The sequence below is a fragment of the Hemiscyllium ocellatum genome, chromosome 48 (assembly GCF_020745735.1).
Source record: "Hemiscyllium ocellatum isolate sHemOce1 chromosome 48, sHemOce1.pat.X.cur, whole genome shotgun sequence".
Lineage (NCBI taxonomy): Eukaryota > Metazoa > Chordata > Chondrichthyes > Orectolobiformes > Hemiscylliidae > Hemiscyllium > Hemiscyllium ocellatum.
The window spans coordinates 11,753,425-11,771,196 of NC_083448.1; the positions used below are offsets into that span (position 1 = coordinate 11,753,425).

Here is a 17,772-nt window from a genome sequence, read left to right on the forward strand (position 1 = left end):
TTGTGTTCCGGCCATGGAAACGGAAACCGGACCCGCAGATACAGAGGTCAGCCTATATAAGAATTGGGCCATCAGGGAACAGCACAGCCTGCATACTTCCCTCCAAGCCACTCCATCCTGATTTGGAGGAATATGATGATTCACTCACTGTTGCCTGATCAATATCCTGGATTTTCCCTTAAGTCACTATAGAAGGAACTGCACCAGTCCATCTCAATCTTCTGGGAGACAGTGAGGTCTGCAGATGCTGGAGAGCAGAGTTGAGTGTGTGTTGCTGGAAAAGCACAGCAGGTCAGGCAGCACCCGAGGAGCAGGAAAAACAACGTTTTGGGCCAGGACCAAGGGCTCTGGTCCGAAACATCAATTTTCTATCTCAATCTTCTGCAGAGAAACTTACGTTGGGAGTAAATATGGGCCTTGAAATTATATGGCTATAGTTGTCACAAGCCCAATACCACCCAGCTATTAGCCAATAAAAAAAACACAATTAAATCCATCCATCAACTTAAGATTTTTAACACATGGCTGAAAACATTACAAGCAAATCAAATCCAACTGCCAGAAGAGAAATGTATCAATATTTAAAATGGCAAAAATTGAGGACTTGATGTTGGCACAGTAGTTTGAAGGAGCTAATTTGAAGATCATGGTATGAAAGATTAGGAGTGCAATCTGTTCTTGATCATTCTAAACTTGTCATTCATTTTAGAACAGAAGTGCAGCCGATGTATGAAAACAAGGGCAGAATTTGCAACTGCTACATGAAAAGATGAAAAACAAGTCCAGCAGAGAGAAAACTTACAGCAACAACAGAATTACTAAAAAGACTCTGAACATAGTCAGCCACTTTTGGAGCAGCCATTCTCTCTGGGTCAGATCCACCAATATCCCTGCATACAGTTCTGTAAAGACAAAAGTGATGATATTAAGTCAGAGAAATGAACCGATTTGTTAGCAATGCAGCTGTAGCCCTAATTTAAGAGCACGATGGATAAATGATCAAGTTGATATGCAAGCTTCAAGACATGTCATGACGTCCCTCACAGGAGTACAGAAGTAAGGAGCCCTGACCACAGAGTGGCAAAGTCAGGCTGATAGTAATGAACAAGAGGAGATTACATGTCTCAGTAAAAGTGGATGATGGTTGCCACATTTGCAACTAACAGTTAGTAGCTTATAGTTGACTCAAGCAGTTTTCAAGCCAAAAAAAAGTTTTTGAAAGATGTGATGCTTCAATGGATTTTCAGTAATAATTGCAGATAACCCCAAGCTACAAGCAAAATAACTACCCTTACATTCAAGTAGCCTGACCAATGACCAGAGGGAATACCAGTTGAGTGAATTAGTTATATACTAGTGCTGTGCTGCAATTCGACAGCTTTCTACAGTCAAGAGCGTTCAAGTGACTAAGCAAACATTATAATCAGGAGCAGTAAGATTATATGTGTCAGCAGCAGCAACTGAACTCTGGACTGGAAAATACAACACCAAACAGCAAATGAACACAAACTGCAGACGTAGCAGTAATGCCCAGAACACAAGGAACATTCTGTTGCAAGATAGACAAATAAAACTTATGCTAACAGCCCAAATTAGTTGTTATGTGGTTGCAAAATGCATATAATAACAGACCCAAATAACAAGTATGGAATTGGTTAATCAGTACATTAAGTAACCAATTTTATCCCAGTGCTAAGAGATGGCTTTTTAAACCTACACAATCCTTGGGAAATTCTTACCTGCCACTCTCCAATGCTGATGACAGCAGTACAAGCTTCTTCCCTTCCTCCTGACTTGAGGCCCATACTACCAGAAAATCTACTTTAGCTGCTTTTTCTGGGCACGTCTCACGAATCTCCAATGGCTGCAATACAATGAACATTCGAACAGATGTACCAATCGCAGTCAGATAATTTTGAATTAAGACAAATGATCTAACATGTCATTAGCTCAGTCAGAAAACTTAAGTGGTCTTATGTTCAAAACTTCTTGGCTGCCATAATGGGCCTTGTATCCAGGAGGTGGTGACTCAGGAGCTATTAATCGCGAGACTTAGCAAATGTCTTGGGGACCAAATATCAAATCCAATGTCTTGATGACGATGAACCCTTGGTCAGTTATCAGAAAAACCCATTTGGTTCACTAATGTCCTTCAGGGAAGGAAATCTGCCATCCTCATCTAGTCTACATGCTACTCCAGACCCGTATCTGGTAAGTAACAAGAGGGAAAACATACTTAAATCATCCTTACCAGTCTACCAGCTGCAAATACATCTGTCCACGAGAGTATCCCGAACAGTGACTGCCGTACAGTCCTTGTGGAGACAAAGTCCTGCCTTTGCATTGAAAATACCTGCACTCATGTCTGGCACTGTAACTGTGCTATGCGGCTAGGACCACAAACAGATGTAGGAACTCAAGACTAGGTACTGACAAAACACTGTGGGCCATCAACAGCAGCAGAATTGTACTCCAGCACAACATTCATATCTCATGGCTGAGAAAATCCCAAACTCAACCATGACCATCAAGCCAGGGATCAACCCCAATTCATTGCAGAGTGGAGGAGGGCACATCAGGAGCAGCATCAGGCAGGCATTCTTAAAAACGGGCAATAAACTTGGTGAAGCTACCAAAACAGGACTACTTGCATGGCAAACAGTACATGCAACAAATGAGAGATCTCAGCAATCCCTCTCCTAACAGATCAAATCTAAGCTCTGCAGTCCTACCACATCCAATGATGAATGGTGGTGGGTAATAAGACAACTCACTGGAGGAGACAGTTCCACAAATATTCAATGATGGAAGGGTTCATCACATCAGTGCAAGTGATAAGGCTGACACATTCACAGGCAGCTCCAGCCAGAAGTGCTGAGTGGATAATACACCTCTGTTTCTTCCAGTGGCTCCAAGCAATACAGATGCCCATCTTCAGCAAATTCGATTCAATCCACATCATGTTAAGAAATGGTCGCAAATACTGGATTCTTTTTGTTTCCTTTAATCGTTCATTGGATAAGAGCTGTGGGTGTGGAGTCACATGCAGGCCAGACCAGGCAAGGATGACAGTTTTCTTGCCTTATTGACATTAGTGAACCAGATGAGATTTTCTGACAATCGTCAAGATTCATGGTCACCCTTCAACCCTTAATTCTAGTTTTGATTTAAAAACTGAATTCAAATTCCACCATTTGCCACTAATGAATCCAGGTCCCAGGATGAACAGTCCAGTGATAATAGCACTTGTTCTTGCTAGACTAGGCCAAATTATTTCACAGTAAGCAGTCAGCAGGCACAAAGATCCTTCAATTAACCCCATTCCAACTTAACTGCAAATATTTCTATCCTTTAATGCAATACCCTACTCACCACATACAAGGCATGCAGAGCTCCAAGCAGAGTCACTAATGGAGCTTCTTTGAACAGCTCTTCAGGGGGACAAACTAGGAGGGGCTTCATCATGCCAGATTTCAAAGCACTAGGAAAGACACAAAAGATCCATGAGCTTTGGTGCAACATCACTTTTTTTTCAAGCACATCTTTCCATTTTATTGTCCCCGTATGGTAGATGATACAAGCAGGGCAAAAACCTCTCTGCACCACTAAACAAAACCTCACATTTTGCACCGTCTGAGTAAAGTGTATTTAGAAATAAAGCTGGAAAAGCACTCCTTGCATGCAGTCTAGTTATCGCTGTGAAAAATTGGTGGGGTGACAGAGACAGGCTGGTCAGATGAGCTGATCAATGGCAAATGGAATTATATCTGGTTAAGTGCCATATGATGGCTGAGGAAAGAAAAACTAGGTAAGGGAATACATGATGAACATGAGGGTGCCGGGAAACAGAGATTCAGAGGGATATTGGTGTTCATACACATCAGTCTCTTAAATGAGCATGTCAGGTAGACCAAGCGTGAAGAAGGTTTACTTGCCTTGATCAGTCAAGCATCAAGTTTTTGAGTAGCTATGTTATGCATGAACGTTGATTAGCCCCCAACAGGAGTATTGAGGGGGGAGGCAGGGGAGGGGGTTCAGAAACCTACAATATAGGAGGGCCTAGACTGTACTGGACAGGTTGCAGAGGAAATTTACTAGAATGTTGCATTGGTTACACACAGTTTCAGATTGGACAAACTCAAGCAGAAGAGATTCAGGGGAGACTTGATCGAGATGAAACATTTAGAAAACAGCACAGATAGGGCAGACAGGAATTAAACATGTCTCCTTGGTGTCACCAGAGGCCGAGATTTAAAGGAAGAGGCACAATGTCATGACAGGATGTCAGGAAAATCTTTTCACTGAGAGAGTGACTTTGCTTGTGAAGGGTGGGAGGAGCACAAACTGTCCAACCATTGAAGTACCATTTTGATAAGCACTTATAATGCCAAGGCATGCAAGGTTGTGGGCCAAGAGCTGGAAACTGATTCAAATAACTTGGTAATTGCTTTTGGCCACCATGGATGTGATGGGCCAATAGGCCTTTCTATATGCTGCAGATCTGTATAACAAATAGCATTTCATAAAACGAGTTACAATTATTTTGCTCCTTTTCAAAAAAAAGTACAAAGACAATACCAGTTTCATGATTTCAGATTCATTCAAGTAAACAAAAAGGAAACATAAAGAGAGAGAGAGAGAGAGACTGGCTTTACCTAACACTGGACCACATACCGCTTGATGCCTATTACAGCTGCATCACTGAATCTCCGAACATCATCATAATCCCTGTTGAGGGGTCCTGTGGGCGAAAAGATCTGTGCAAGAAAAGACAACGATCCAATTATCTCACCATTTGGACAGATACACATCCTAAATTCAGAGAATTTGCCTTTTCAGAGTCATGCAACAAGTCAGTAAAGGCAGGTATTTGAGCTCAAAAATGTGCTGCTAGAAAAGCGCAGCAGGTCAGGCAGCATCCAAGGAGCAGGAGAATCGACGTTTCAGGCATAAGCCCTTCTTCAGGAATGAGGAGGGTGTGCCAAGCGGGCTGAGATAAAAGGTAGGGAGGAGGGACTTGGGGGAGGGGCGTTGGAAATGCGATAGGTGGAAGGAGGTTAAGGTGAGGGTGATAGGCTGGAGTGGGGGTGGGGGCGTAGAGGTTGGGAAGAAGATTGCAGGTCAAGAAGGCGGTGCTGAGTCAGAGGGTTGGGACTGACCCCCCATCTTTTCTCAGTCCCAACCCTCAGACTCAGCAGTGCCTTCTTGACCTGCAATCTTCTTCCCAACCTCTCCGCCCCCACCCCCACTCCGGCCTATCACCCTTACCTTAACCTCCTTCCACCTATCATATTCCCAACGCCTCTCCCCCAAGTCCCTCCTCCCTACCTTTTATCTCAGCCCGCTTGGCACACCCTCCTCATTCCTGAAGAAGGGCTTATGCCCGAAACGTCAATTCTCCTGTTCCTTTCATGCTGCCTGACCTGCTGCGCTTTTCTAGCATCACATTTTTAAGCTCTGATCTCCAGTATCTGCAGTCCTCACTTTCTCCAAGGCAAGTATTTGGCCCATCATAACCGCACTTGATTACACCAACACATTTAAGCCCAATCCCTTGCTCTTTACTCCAGAAATCTTTTCCCATGCCAGTACTTATCCAATTCTTAGCCAAACTAACAGGAACAAAGAAGTGACCAATTAGTCATTTTCTAGTTGGCAAAATCCAACAAGTATTATCAAGTCAGTGCTGAAAACATTGTTACAAGGCTTTGATCTAAATTACCAGCTGGGATGACAATGAGGTGGATTGTTACAGTTAACTTCATTAATAACAATTTAATGTATTTCTCACCAAAGTAGTCAAGAAAATTCCTTCAAAAGCACCAACACCTCAGATGCTGATCCAATAGATAGACAGCTTCTGTGAAAATGCAAATAGCTCAACCATAAATCTTATTTGGAAATTCAATGTTAGGGCGGCTCTGTATCACTCCAAGAAAGACTAGGCACTGGGGCTTTGGATGGGAATAAAGTACAGGCTTCAGAGAGAAGATAAGATAGCATAGGGAAGATAGAATGGTAAAACCAGGGCTAACAGGTACCTCAATACTTTTTAGAATAAGTGGAAAAATCCTTGATCAAAAGCATTTCAGATTTTGAGTAATGTGCCATACACGTGACCTACAAAGTAGAAATATCTGTTACATCTTCACTGAGTTAGAGTGCTACCTTGAAACCTATCTGGGGTAGACTCACTCAATAAATGCTGGTTGATCTGTTTCAAATCATCACCTTTTCACCATGTCTGGAATAGTTGCTTGGAGGCACAGATGGTACACTTGATAAATTTGATGACACGATGGTCCAAACCTAAGTCATGATGACCATCTAAGGAGGTTACAAAGCCACAGTAGGCAGGCTAAGCAAATGGGCAACAATCCAGCAGATGGAATATGATGGAAAAATGTGAAATTGTCAATATTGGCATGAAGGAACAAAAACAATAACTCATGAGGGAGATCACAGAGTCCAGAGACATAAAAGGATCTGGGTATCCTTGGGCAGGAACCACAAAAGGTTAGTGTGTAAGAAAAGTAAGGAATTAGGAAAAACAAAAGAATGTTAAATTTTCTTGTGAGGGAATGGACAGAGAGGTTATGCCTCAGTTGCAGAAGGAGTTTGCAAAATGACATTTTGAGTATATGCAGCACTCCATCTCTTCAGCAGGATGCAAAAGCAAGGAAAACATTTCAGAGAAGATTTATTACATGAACTCTTGGAACACACAGGATGCCTTACAAGCGAAGGTTGGACAAGCTAGGCTTGTATCTAGTCTAGTTTAGAAGACCAAGAGCTGAATTGATTGAAACACAAGATCCTGAGTCTTGGCAGTGCTCATGTGGAAAGGATACTGCCTGTTGCCAGATTATCTACAACTTTGAGATCGCAGACAAAAAAGTAAAGCATTCCACACTGAAGATAGAGGTCACGTGATTTGCTTTCATTCAGGTTTGAAATGCTCCTCCAGAAAAGTGATATTACAGTCTTTTTAAGGCAGAGGGGCAATAGATTATGGAGAAGCAGGTTTAAACAGTGCAACTTTGGAAGAGCTCTTGAAGAAGTGGGTGACTTCTCAGATCAAAATCTGGGATGTTGAAGCAACTTGTGTTTACACTGCAAAATCAGTTGGGGGTGGGGAGTGGGGGGGGGGGGGTGGCGTGGAGAAGAAGAGAAAGGCAAGGAAAGATGCAAGTATTGATTGTCCCAACAAATCAATTGTAAACTAAAACATGAAACTCCAAATATAACCTGACTAGCTGAAATTCTCAAGTTCCTAACACCTTTCCGTGCACACAGAAAGACAGATACACAAAGAAGAATTGGTATGTTGGGTGGAGGAAAGGTCAAGGGCAAACAACTCAACAACTTGAGCCCAAGGATTTGGCAACATTCCCACTTGGTTTCTCAAGTGCATCTTTTCGTCAATTTTCAGGAGGACCTCACTTATTCAATGTTTGAAGGTTGGGTTGCCTTTTCCAATAGCTATTCATGTTTTAGTAGGCACTTGGAGCTTCTTCCTGGAGAGACACCAGTCAATGAAGTTGTATACACATTTCCATAGAGTATCCACCTCAGGGTCCACACTGACCATCTTCTCAAACTACACTAGTCCCACTGGCCTGTGCTTGGCCCATATCTCTAGGAATATTTCTTATTCACGTGCTTATTCAAAAGTCTTTGAAACGATATAACCATACTCATATCTCACCACCTCCTCTGGCACTCCCCACATGAAACACTCAGTGCAACAAAGTTGCCGCTCATGTCCTTTTTAAGTTCTTTCTCTTCTCACCTTAAAAATCTGCCGTGTTTTGAACTTGTCCACACACATGAAAAGACCCTGGTCACACATGTTCTCTCTGCCCGTCATGATATTTTACACCTCAAGAAAGATCACAGTGAAGAAAGTCCCAGCCTTTCCAGTCTACTTGAACTCAAACCCTTCATTCTCACCAACATCCTCGTAAATCTATTCGGAACCCTCTCCAGTTCAATAATATCCTTCCTATAGCAGGCAACCAGGAAGAACACACAGTACTCCAAACTAGGCCTCACTTATATCCTGGACGACCTCAACCAAGGTACACCAATTCAAAAAGAGTCAAATGTCTGAGCAATGAAAACAAGCATGCTGAATGCTTCCTTAACCATCCAGTCTACCTGGGAGGCAAATTTCAAAGCATTATATTTCCAATGTCTCTGTTGGACAACACTAACGATGACCCTACCATTAATTGTATAATTCTTGTTCTCCACTTCACAGCATTGCCAGTCTGAAATTAGGTCATTGATGTTCTTGTATTTCAGCACAGGACCAATGAAACTCAACAGTACCAATAACAATACTGCCAAGTGCCAATATTAGTTGTCTAGTGCTGTGTAATTGCAAAGACATCACACCAATGAAAAAACAGAACCCAAGTCATCAAATACTGTATGAACTTAAAATATGCTTCTTTTTAAAATGTCTTCCAGGAAAAAGATACTAATTAGTTTCCTTTGACTTGTTTTTTAATTTAGTGTCCAGTATGGTTACATGTTCCATAAATAAAAGAAATCCGAACTTTGAAAAAGAAAAAAAATCCTGATCTGTAAACCTTCCAGTGTGACTATATTCTTGCATATCTCAGGCAAGAGGAACACAGATTCCTCAGTTGGTGTGCTGATTATTCTTCAGCAGTGGAGAAGATTCTCCTTTCCTGACATGCAACAATGCCATTTCCAGTCTGTGTTCTGACAAGCCATGTTTACAATGAAATAAACAGAATTCAGACCCAAAACATAACATGGGAAACTATAACCCTTTAATACCCTTTCAACCCTCCATGACAAGCACACAGTGACAGCAGTGTGCATCAGCTGCAAGGCGTACAGCAGTACATTACCAAGGTTCCTCAGACAGCACCTTCCTCAGGTGCAAATCAGACCACCTCAAAAAGGACACTGGCAGGAGGTACAAAGGAACAAGAGCATTCTCTTATGTTCCCTCCTAAGCAACGAACTGTCTGACTTGAAAATTAGTCGCTACTCATTCAGGAACCGTTGGTAACAATGTTGGAACTCCTTTCTCAACAGCAACTCAGGGCAAACAAATGCTGGCCTTACCATTACAAATAGATTCTCATTGAAGGCTGTATTACAAATGCTGTGCAACTCCAGTGAGGTGATAACGTCTGCTCCCACCTGAAATGCTCACTCACCACTCTTGCCCCTGGAAAATCTGAAGCATCGGCCAATACCACTTCGTTCTCGATTGACGCATCAATCTAGAAGGCAAACATTTCATCATCACTCATTTAAAAAACAGTTAACTTCCATCAATTAAGACCCTGATAAACTAAAGCAGCCACGGTGAGGAATACAAGGCAGGCAAACATGATAGACTTGATTGCAAAGTTGCCTCTCCATCTGGGGTAAACAACATTAGGCAAATGTCCAGGGTGACATTTGCAACTGGGAAGATTAAGTGAAGCTAACTAGTGTACATCATGCATCTGTTAGTGTCTCAAGTTGTTGTGGTGCCAAGTTGTCTGCCAACAGGAGAGCTCAGCATACAAAAAAAGCCTCCAATGGTATCCAGCTGCAGTTGACACAGCTGATATCAGGAGAATGTGAACAGAAAGACAAACATTCAAATCCTTACTGCAACAACACGTCTCTTCCTGTTTCCTTCTAGAATGTTGTTCACCAATCTATCAAAAGAGCAACATAACTACAATCGACAGAGGCTGAAAGAATTACTTTGAAACTTCAAGTAAAAGGAAACAACTTAAAGTAAAAGGCTCAATCAACCAGTTCGCTAAAGGCTGATGATTGTTCTGCAAATAACACTGTTTCATTACTGAAGAAACAAACAAGATTCTAAGAGCAAAACAGGGCGTTTGATGATCTTGATTTTTGATAAGAAAGTGAATTCCATGACTTAGTTCTGCTCCTACCCATGATTTTTACATCATGTCAGCATTTCCTACTTATATGTCTCTGTGGGACTTGAAAAATGAGGGAAGTTGAATTTGCAAATTGATAAATGAGCAATGCTTTTCTTCTTTCACTATAAATCATTTGTCAAGAAGATAATTTCAGTTGCTAAAAATATTTTGTCAGTGGCAAAAATCTGGCTTCTACTTCTTTGAATTGGATCTAAAGAGTTAGTCAAAGTTGCACATGTTGCTAATTTACTCAAACCACAGGACTATTGTACTGGATGTCAAGTACCTAACGAAAACAGGTTCACAGTTGCAGTGAACATGATAATACTGATGTACTTACAGATTTGTAGCGGTTGAGTGGAACTTTCAACTGTTGTAGATCTCCAGAAAGCTTGTTGATGCTGTCGGTAACTAAGACAATACCATCACAAGTTGGCCTGTGTACCACAAAATACAATACGTTCATGACATTGTTATTTTAATTTGACATCATTGGAGATCATAAACCAACAAATTTTCTCAACATTTACCAATTTGATTCCAATGGGAAACTGACAGAAACATTACCTTAGTGCAGGTAAAATATGCAAAATGAACTACTGCCCACAGTTATTCAAGAAATTATAGATACACTTAAGCCACAAACTGCGTAAACCAAATCCAGACTTTTGAAGAAAGGGAAGCACTCTCAAGTGATGAAAGCTGTGTTAAAAACTTAACATTTTGGAAATTTGTTTTATTTTCTAAAGAAAAATCATGAGGAGAAAAGGTTACACCTGACAAGTTTATTTTCTAAAACGTTCGGGTCAGAAAGTAATTGTGAAACAATGGCACAAACACCTGAATTCCAAGGAGATATGTCCTTCTGATGGAGCAAAGACTGCCTTCAGGGCGAATTTCCATATTACTGATAATTTTGTCTGCAGGAAGTGTCTTTTGTTGCAAATCCCATCAGATCGCATCGATTGACAGTTGGAGGCAATAAGGAATTTACAGGAGCGAGGGGGTATGATGGATGGCAATTACATGGAGAGAACAATGACAGATATAGTCAGGAAGATGGGTTAACGCCAGAAATGGTAGGAGGGATAGGCAGGTAGTGCACTATTCTCCTGTGGCTATCCCCATCTCAAACAAGTCTGCTGTTTTGGAACATGTGGAGGGTGATGGACTCAGGAGGTTGTAGCACGAACAGCCAAGTTTCTGGTGGTGAGAACGTTTCTTCTGTAACGAAGGGTACATCAGGTTCCAAGCGATCAACTGTAATAGTCAGAGGCGCACACAAATGTTTCTACAGACACAACCAAAACATCAGAAAAGGTAATGTTGCCTCCCTGCTGCAAGGATCAAGAATATGTCAGAGAGGGAGGGATCAGCAGGAAGTCATTATACGTATTGGAACTGACAAGACAGGAAGGGAAAAGATTATGAAGGGAAAATATACAAAGTTAGGGAGGAATTTAAAAAGGAGATCCTCAAGGGTAGTAATATCTGGATTACTCCCAGCACTGAGCTTGCGAGGTTAAGAATAGGAGGATAGAGCAGATGATTATGTAGTTGAGAGCTGATGCCGGGGAAAAGGATTCATATCGTTGGATCATTGGAATCTCTTCTGGGGTAGAAGTGACTGGTATAAGAAACAGGGATTGCACCAGAATCGGAAGAGGAATAATATGCTGGCAGGGAGATTTGCTAGAGCTGCTCAGGAAGATGTAAACAACTAAGGTTGGGCAGGGGAGCCCAAGGAAATAGTGAGGCAAGAGATCAATCTGAGACTGTTACAGTTGGGGAAAAAAAGGGCGAGTCCAACAGTCAGGGCAGGCAGGAACACAGCAAAGAACAAGGTAGGACTGATAAATGCAACTGCATTTATTTCAATCCAAGAGGCATAACAGGGGAGGCAGATGAACTCAGGGCATGGTTAGGAACATGAGACTGGGATATCATAGCAATTACGGAAACATGGCTCAGGGATGGGCAGGACTGACAGCTTTATGTTCCAGGATACAAATGCTACTGGAAGGATAAAAAGGGAGGCAAGAGAGGAGGGGGATTACCTTTTTAAGTAAGGGATAGCATTCCAGCTGTACTGAGGAAGGATATTCCTGGGAATACATCCAGGGAAGTTATTTGGGTGAACTGAGAAATCGAAGGATGATCACCTTATTGGGGCTTGTATTATAGAACCCCCAATAGTCAGCAGAAAAATGAGAAACAAATTCGTAAGGAGATCTCACTTATCTGTAAGAATAATAGGATGGTTATGGCAGAGGATTTTAACTTTCCAAACATAGACTGGGACTGCCATCGTGTTAAGAGCTTAGATGGAGAGGAATTTGTTAAGTGTGTGCAAGAAAATTTTCTGATTCAGTTTGTGGATGTACCCATGACAGAAGGTGCAAAACATGACCTACTCTTGGGAAATAAGGCAGGGCAGGTGACTGAGGTGTCAGTGGGGGAGCACTTTGGGGCCAGCGACCATAATTCTATTAATTCTAAAATAGTGATAGAAAAAGGGTAGACCAGATCTAAAAGCTTAAGTTATAAATCAGAAGAAAGCCAATTTTGACAGTATTAAGTAAGAACTTTCAAATGTTGTTTGGGGGCAGATGTTCACAGGTAAAGGGATGGCTGGAAAATGGGAAGCCTTCGAAAATGAGATAATGAGAGCCCAGAGACATGATGTTTCTGTTAGGGTGAAAGGAAAGGCTGGTAGGTATATGGAATGCTGGATGACTAGAAAAAGGAAGCATATGTCATTGAGAGAGAGAGAGAGAGAGAGAGAGAGAGAGAGAGAGAGAGACATACAGCAGAGATCAAGTGAATTCTTTGAAGAGTATCCAGGCAGTAGGAGTACAGTTAACAGGGGAAAAAGGAAACATCAGATAACTTTGGGAAATAGAGTTAAGGAGAATCCAAAGGGATTTTATAAATATGTTAAGGACAAAAGGGTAACGAGGGAGAGAATAGGGCCCCTCAAGTATCAGCATGGCAGCTTGTGTGTGAAACTGCAGGAGATGGCCAGCCACTATAACAGTATTTTGCATCAGTGTTTACTGTGGAGAAGAACATTGATGATATACAACGTGGGGAAATAGATGGGGACATTTGAAAAAAAGGTGCTGGATGTCTTAAAACACAAAAGTGAATACATCTCTAGCACCTGATCAGATGCACCCTCAAACTCTGTGGAAAGCTTGGGAAATTGGCCATGTTCAGGGATGTGTAGATTACGTGTGTTAGGAAATGCGGAGGTCACAGGGGAGAAAAGGATTGGGGATGGTCTGGGTGGAAAGCTCTTCAGAGGGTCAGTGTGAATTTGTTGTGCCAAATGGCCTGTTTCAACACTAACCAGGCTCCTATGAATTCCACAAACAGTTGCATCTCATTTTCATGTGCTTTGGGAGAAATTTGAAGTGATTATAAGTATTTTTTGAAAAGTTTGAGAACAAAATTACATGTTATTCACTCGAATTTGGTGCTTTTGCCAGAACAAAGACAGCTACTTTTAAAGAGAAAAGATTCTGTTTGTAAAGACAAAGAGAGTATTTACAACACAAGGTAACATCCATTCATCTTGTACTCACTCTGTGGCTTGCAACTCAGTTGTGAAGAAAATTTCAGGAATCCTGCAAGATAATTTATTTTAAAATCAGAGTTAGCATCTTTAATTAAAGATGTCATTTCACCAACATCAAAAAAGGCTCAAATCTCAGATTCCTGCATTCACCAAGTTGTAACTTGGAACTTAATTTTACAATTATGCACACCAAATGGAGGCTGGGATACTTAAGACAGTACTTCAATCTCAAATGTCAAGGTACTCACGATGAAAATTATAGATTGAATTAGTCAATTCAAGAGATGCCCTTTTGCAACTTGACAGTGACTGCACCAACAACTTAGACCAGGCCAGTACTGGAGCAAAATGACTGTGGTTCCAAGTTTGCCATTGTTTTCAGGGTGAACAGGTTTAAAATAAAAGGAACTTGAACTTCAGATTTAAAGGCCATTTCTATCATCACACATGGGATATCCATCACACTTCAGTTTATTTCTTGGAAGTGTGGTCACTTTAAAGTGTATGTTGCAGCCAATTTGCATGAGCAAAACTCAACTCCAATCTTTATGACAAAGAGAGGGACAGAGTCTCAGCAGAATAGCAGCAGGAATCAAGGGTCCAAAACCTAACATCAGTATTCAGATGACAGACTCGTAATTTCTGTGTTTTAAAAACTACATCTGTTGATCAGTAAGTAAATGACCTGGCATTTCAAAGCATGGCTATAATATGCATAGTGTAGTCTATGGTCATGGCCAATCTAAACAAATGAAATGAATTCAACCACCAGTTAAGGTCAGTAAACATTTGCAATTCAAGGCTAAAATCTAAAAAGGTATGAAGATTTTTAACTGCAAATTGAATATAAAATTAACTTGAAGAGGAGTTTGGAATCTGCTCCAACGTTAAGTTTGAAAACAACCATTTATTAGACAAAATCTGTAAAACCTGCCATAAAATGAAAACAACCAAGTAACATCTGTTAACAAAATGGTTCTAGTGTCTTCATTCATGTGTGTTTCAAACTCAACTTTGAGCATAAAATTCTGCCACAAACAATTTCTAGTAGTAAATTCACAATTGACCATTCTCAAGAGCCAGGTGGGTCATGAGAAACTAACATTGTAAGCCTCTGGGGTTTTGTTGGAAACCTAACATTGCTTTATATTTCATAATAAACATAGCAAAGCTTCTGTTATGTTTCGTTAGGCTGTAGAGCAAGGAGAATGAACAATTCTCTTATCACAGCAGAGGGAGAAACAGGCTTTACCCAGTTGGACACTTTGATTATTTCAGCAGGCTTGAACAGTGGTGATTTGTATTAGTTGGTCATTTGACAGTCAACTCAATTGAATACAAGCAATTTTTTCCATTGTCAGGATACTTTATCTTTTTTTTCACAATGAGGACAGTGATCAAACATAAGCTGAAGGGGGGGATCTCCTTTAAGAAGAAAAGAAGTTTACGATGGTAGCATGTCTAACGAGGAGTTGGGCCTGAAGACCAAGACCATTAGTTACAAACTGCACAGAAAACAAAAACTCAAGGAGAACTAATGATATCCCAGTGACTGATGCAAAACAATTTGATAATAGTAGACAGACTGTTGGTCATTTTCCATATTCTACAGACTCTGGAAGAGGACAATGAATGTAATGGTGGTAATGAATGTAAATCAACTATTTAAGAAGATGGCAGAAAGAAAACCTTTAATTGTAGATGAGTTAGCTTGACATGGATAGTGGGAAAAATGCTGGAGTTCATTGTAAAAGAACTAGCTGAACACATGGAAGATAGTGACAGGATCAGCCAGAGTCAGCATTGGTTTAAGAAGAGTCTTTACAGACCAGATCAAATCCACTCAAGATCATAACACTGTATTTTAAAAGGCAAGTCTAAGGCACTACGTTCCAGATGCAACTCAAATGATCAAACTACCAGGCTTGAAGCAAAACAATCTAATTAAAATACAAACAAAACCATAATAAATTTACTGTACTAGAAAACTTAACAGAATAATATTTGATTTAACTATTAAATAACTGTTCCAATGGAATAACAACCCAAAACACACCCTTGGCAAAGGCAAGTTCAATAAAAGAGGTTATCTCACATGCAATTTTAGCAGCAGGAACAGAACCCAAGTTTTTAGCTGTAATGTGAACAGAAATCATTGAAGCCAGCTGTGGAAGCACCTATTGAATGTTAAAGCTAAAATCCTAGTTGTGTGGAAGCTTGACCCCACCCTTGATGCTGTTTTATTTGTTCCACCTTTAAAACATTCCAAGGCCTCAAAAGCTGCCAACTTCATTAGATGGGAATAGAGCAGTCAGCACCTATCTCAACCTCTCTTCACAAAAAGAAAAAAACAGATCACTTAAAGCCACAAAAGGAAGTTGTGTTTGAAAAATATGTTGTATCATTTGAAAAAAATAGTTGGAATCACTTCTGCAATTTCCCCTCTGTCCCTCCTTGAAGACTGGTAAACGACAAAGAAAGCTTAAAAAAAATTACATGTACTTAGGAGCAGTCAACAGATCTGAAAAACGTCAAATAAACTGAAACCAAAGGTCTTTTGATTAAGAAAGCCACTGTTCAATTAAATATATGTGAAAAACATGTGAGGAAAATAAACCAAGTGCCTTAGGTGGGGGGGTTAATGCTAGCAATCAACGATTACAAATCCCAGAATGTTCACACAAGTTCAAGATCAAATATGCAAGTCTCCCCATTTCTCCAATCTTCTTTGATTTAAGTTCACAGAAAATATAGATCCAGTTTCTGGACCTAAAACAAGTTACTACATATGACAAGCATTTAGATTCCAGCTGCAGATTAGCAATCAACCATCGATGTCTGACTGCTCGGTAAAATTCTGACCACACACAAACAGGCAGAGGACTAGTGTGAGGGGTGGAACGACATCCAGGGAACGCAGCTCATTGCACAAAGTACAATGCTTTAAGTGATCTGTTTTTTTCTTTTTGTGAAGAGAGGTTGAGATAGGTGCTGACTGCTCTATTCCCATCTAATGAAGTTGGCAGCTTTTGAGGCCTTGGAATGTTTTAAAGGTGGAACAAATAAAACAGCATCAAGGGTGGGGTCAAGCTTCCACACAACTAGGATTTTAGCTTTAACATTCAGGTAAAGATGAGGCGTGAAGGTTCAGTAGGGGCGATTGAGAGTTATAAGGTAGCCAGGAAGGAGCTAAAGAGGGAGCTAAGAAAAGCGAGAAGGGGACATGAAAAGTCTTTAGCTGGTAGGATTAGGGAAAACCCAAAGGCTTTCTATAGGTATGTCAAGAATAAAAGGATGACTAGGGTAGGTATCGGTCCAGTCAAGGATAGTAGTGGGAAGTTGTGTGTGGAGGCGGAGGAGATTGGAGAGACATTAAATCAGTACTTTTCATCAGTATTCACTCAGGAACAGGACACTGTTGCTGATGTGAATATGGAATCACAAATAATTAGAATGGATGCCCTGGAAATATGCAGGGAAGAGGTTTTGGGAATATTGGAAAGGATGAATATAGATAAGTCTCCTGGGCCTGATGGCATTTACCCCAGGATCCTATGGGAAGCTAGGGAGGAGATAGCAGAGCCATTGGCCTGGATTTTTATGTCGTCATTGTCAACGGGAATAGTACCAGAGGACTGGAGGATAGCGAATGTGGTCCCATTGTTCAAGAAAGGGAGAAGGGATAGCCCTAGTAACTATAGGCCAGTGAGTCTGACTTCAGTGGTGGGCAAAGTCTTAGAGAGAATGGTAAGGGATAAGATTTATGAACATCTGGGTAGGAATAACGTGATCAGGGATAGCCAGCATGGTTTTGTGAAGGGCAGGTCGTGCCTCACAAACCTTATTGAGTTCTTTGAGAAGGTGACTAAGGAAGTGGACGAGGGTAAAGCAGTAGATGTTGTGTATATGGATTTTAGTAAGGCGTTCGATAAGGTTCCCCATGGTAGGCTAATGCTAAAACTTCGGAGGTATGGCATTGAGGATACATTAGAGGTTTGGATTAGGAATTGGCTGGCTGGAAGGAGACAGAGGGTAGTAGTTGATGGATTATGTTCATCTTGGAGCGCAGTTACTAGTGGTGTACCACAAGGATCTGTTTTGGGACCATTGCTTTTTGTTATCTTTATAAATGATCTAGAGGAAGGACTTGAAAGCTGGGTAAGCAAGTTTGCGGATGACACGAAAGTCGGTGGAGTTGTGGATAGTGAGGAAGGAAGTGGTAGGTTACAGCGGGATATAGATAAGTTGCAGAGCTGGGCGGAA

General features: G+C 41.0%; 1 protein-coding gene across 1 annotated transcript in view; it reads right to left on the reverse strand.

Annotated features, from left to right (window-relative positions):
* The window catches only part of zgc:152830 (uncharacterized protein LOC767682 homolog), a 45,852-nt gene that overhangs the window by 26,523 nt on the left and 1,557 nt on the right, over window positions 1-17,772 (reverse strand). The window contains exons 2-8 of the mRNA XM_060856407.1: window positions 13,517-13,558; window positions 10,270-10,366; window positions 9,201-9,266; window positions 4,675-4,757; window positions 3,373-3,481; window positions 1,740-1,864; window positions 803-902 (exon numbers count right to left, since the gene is read on the reverse strand). Coding sequence (XP_060712390.1) covers window positions 803-902; window positions 1,740-1,864; window positions 3,373-3,481; window positions 4,675-4,757; window positions 9,201-9,266; window positions 10,270-10,366; window positions 13,517-13,558 — 622 coding nt within the window. The remainder of the gene's footprint in view (window positions 1-802; window positions 903-1,739; window positions 1,865-3,372; window positions 3,482-4,674; window positions 4,758-9,200; window positions 9,267-10,269; window positions 10,367-13,516; window positions 13,559-17,772) is intronic.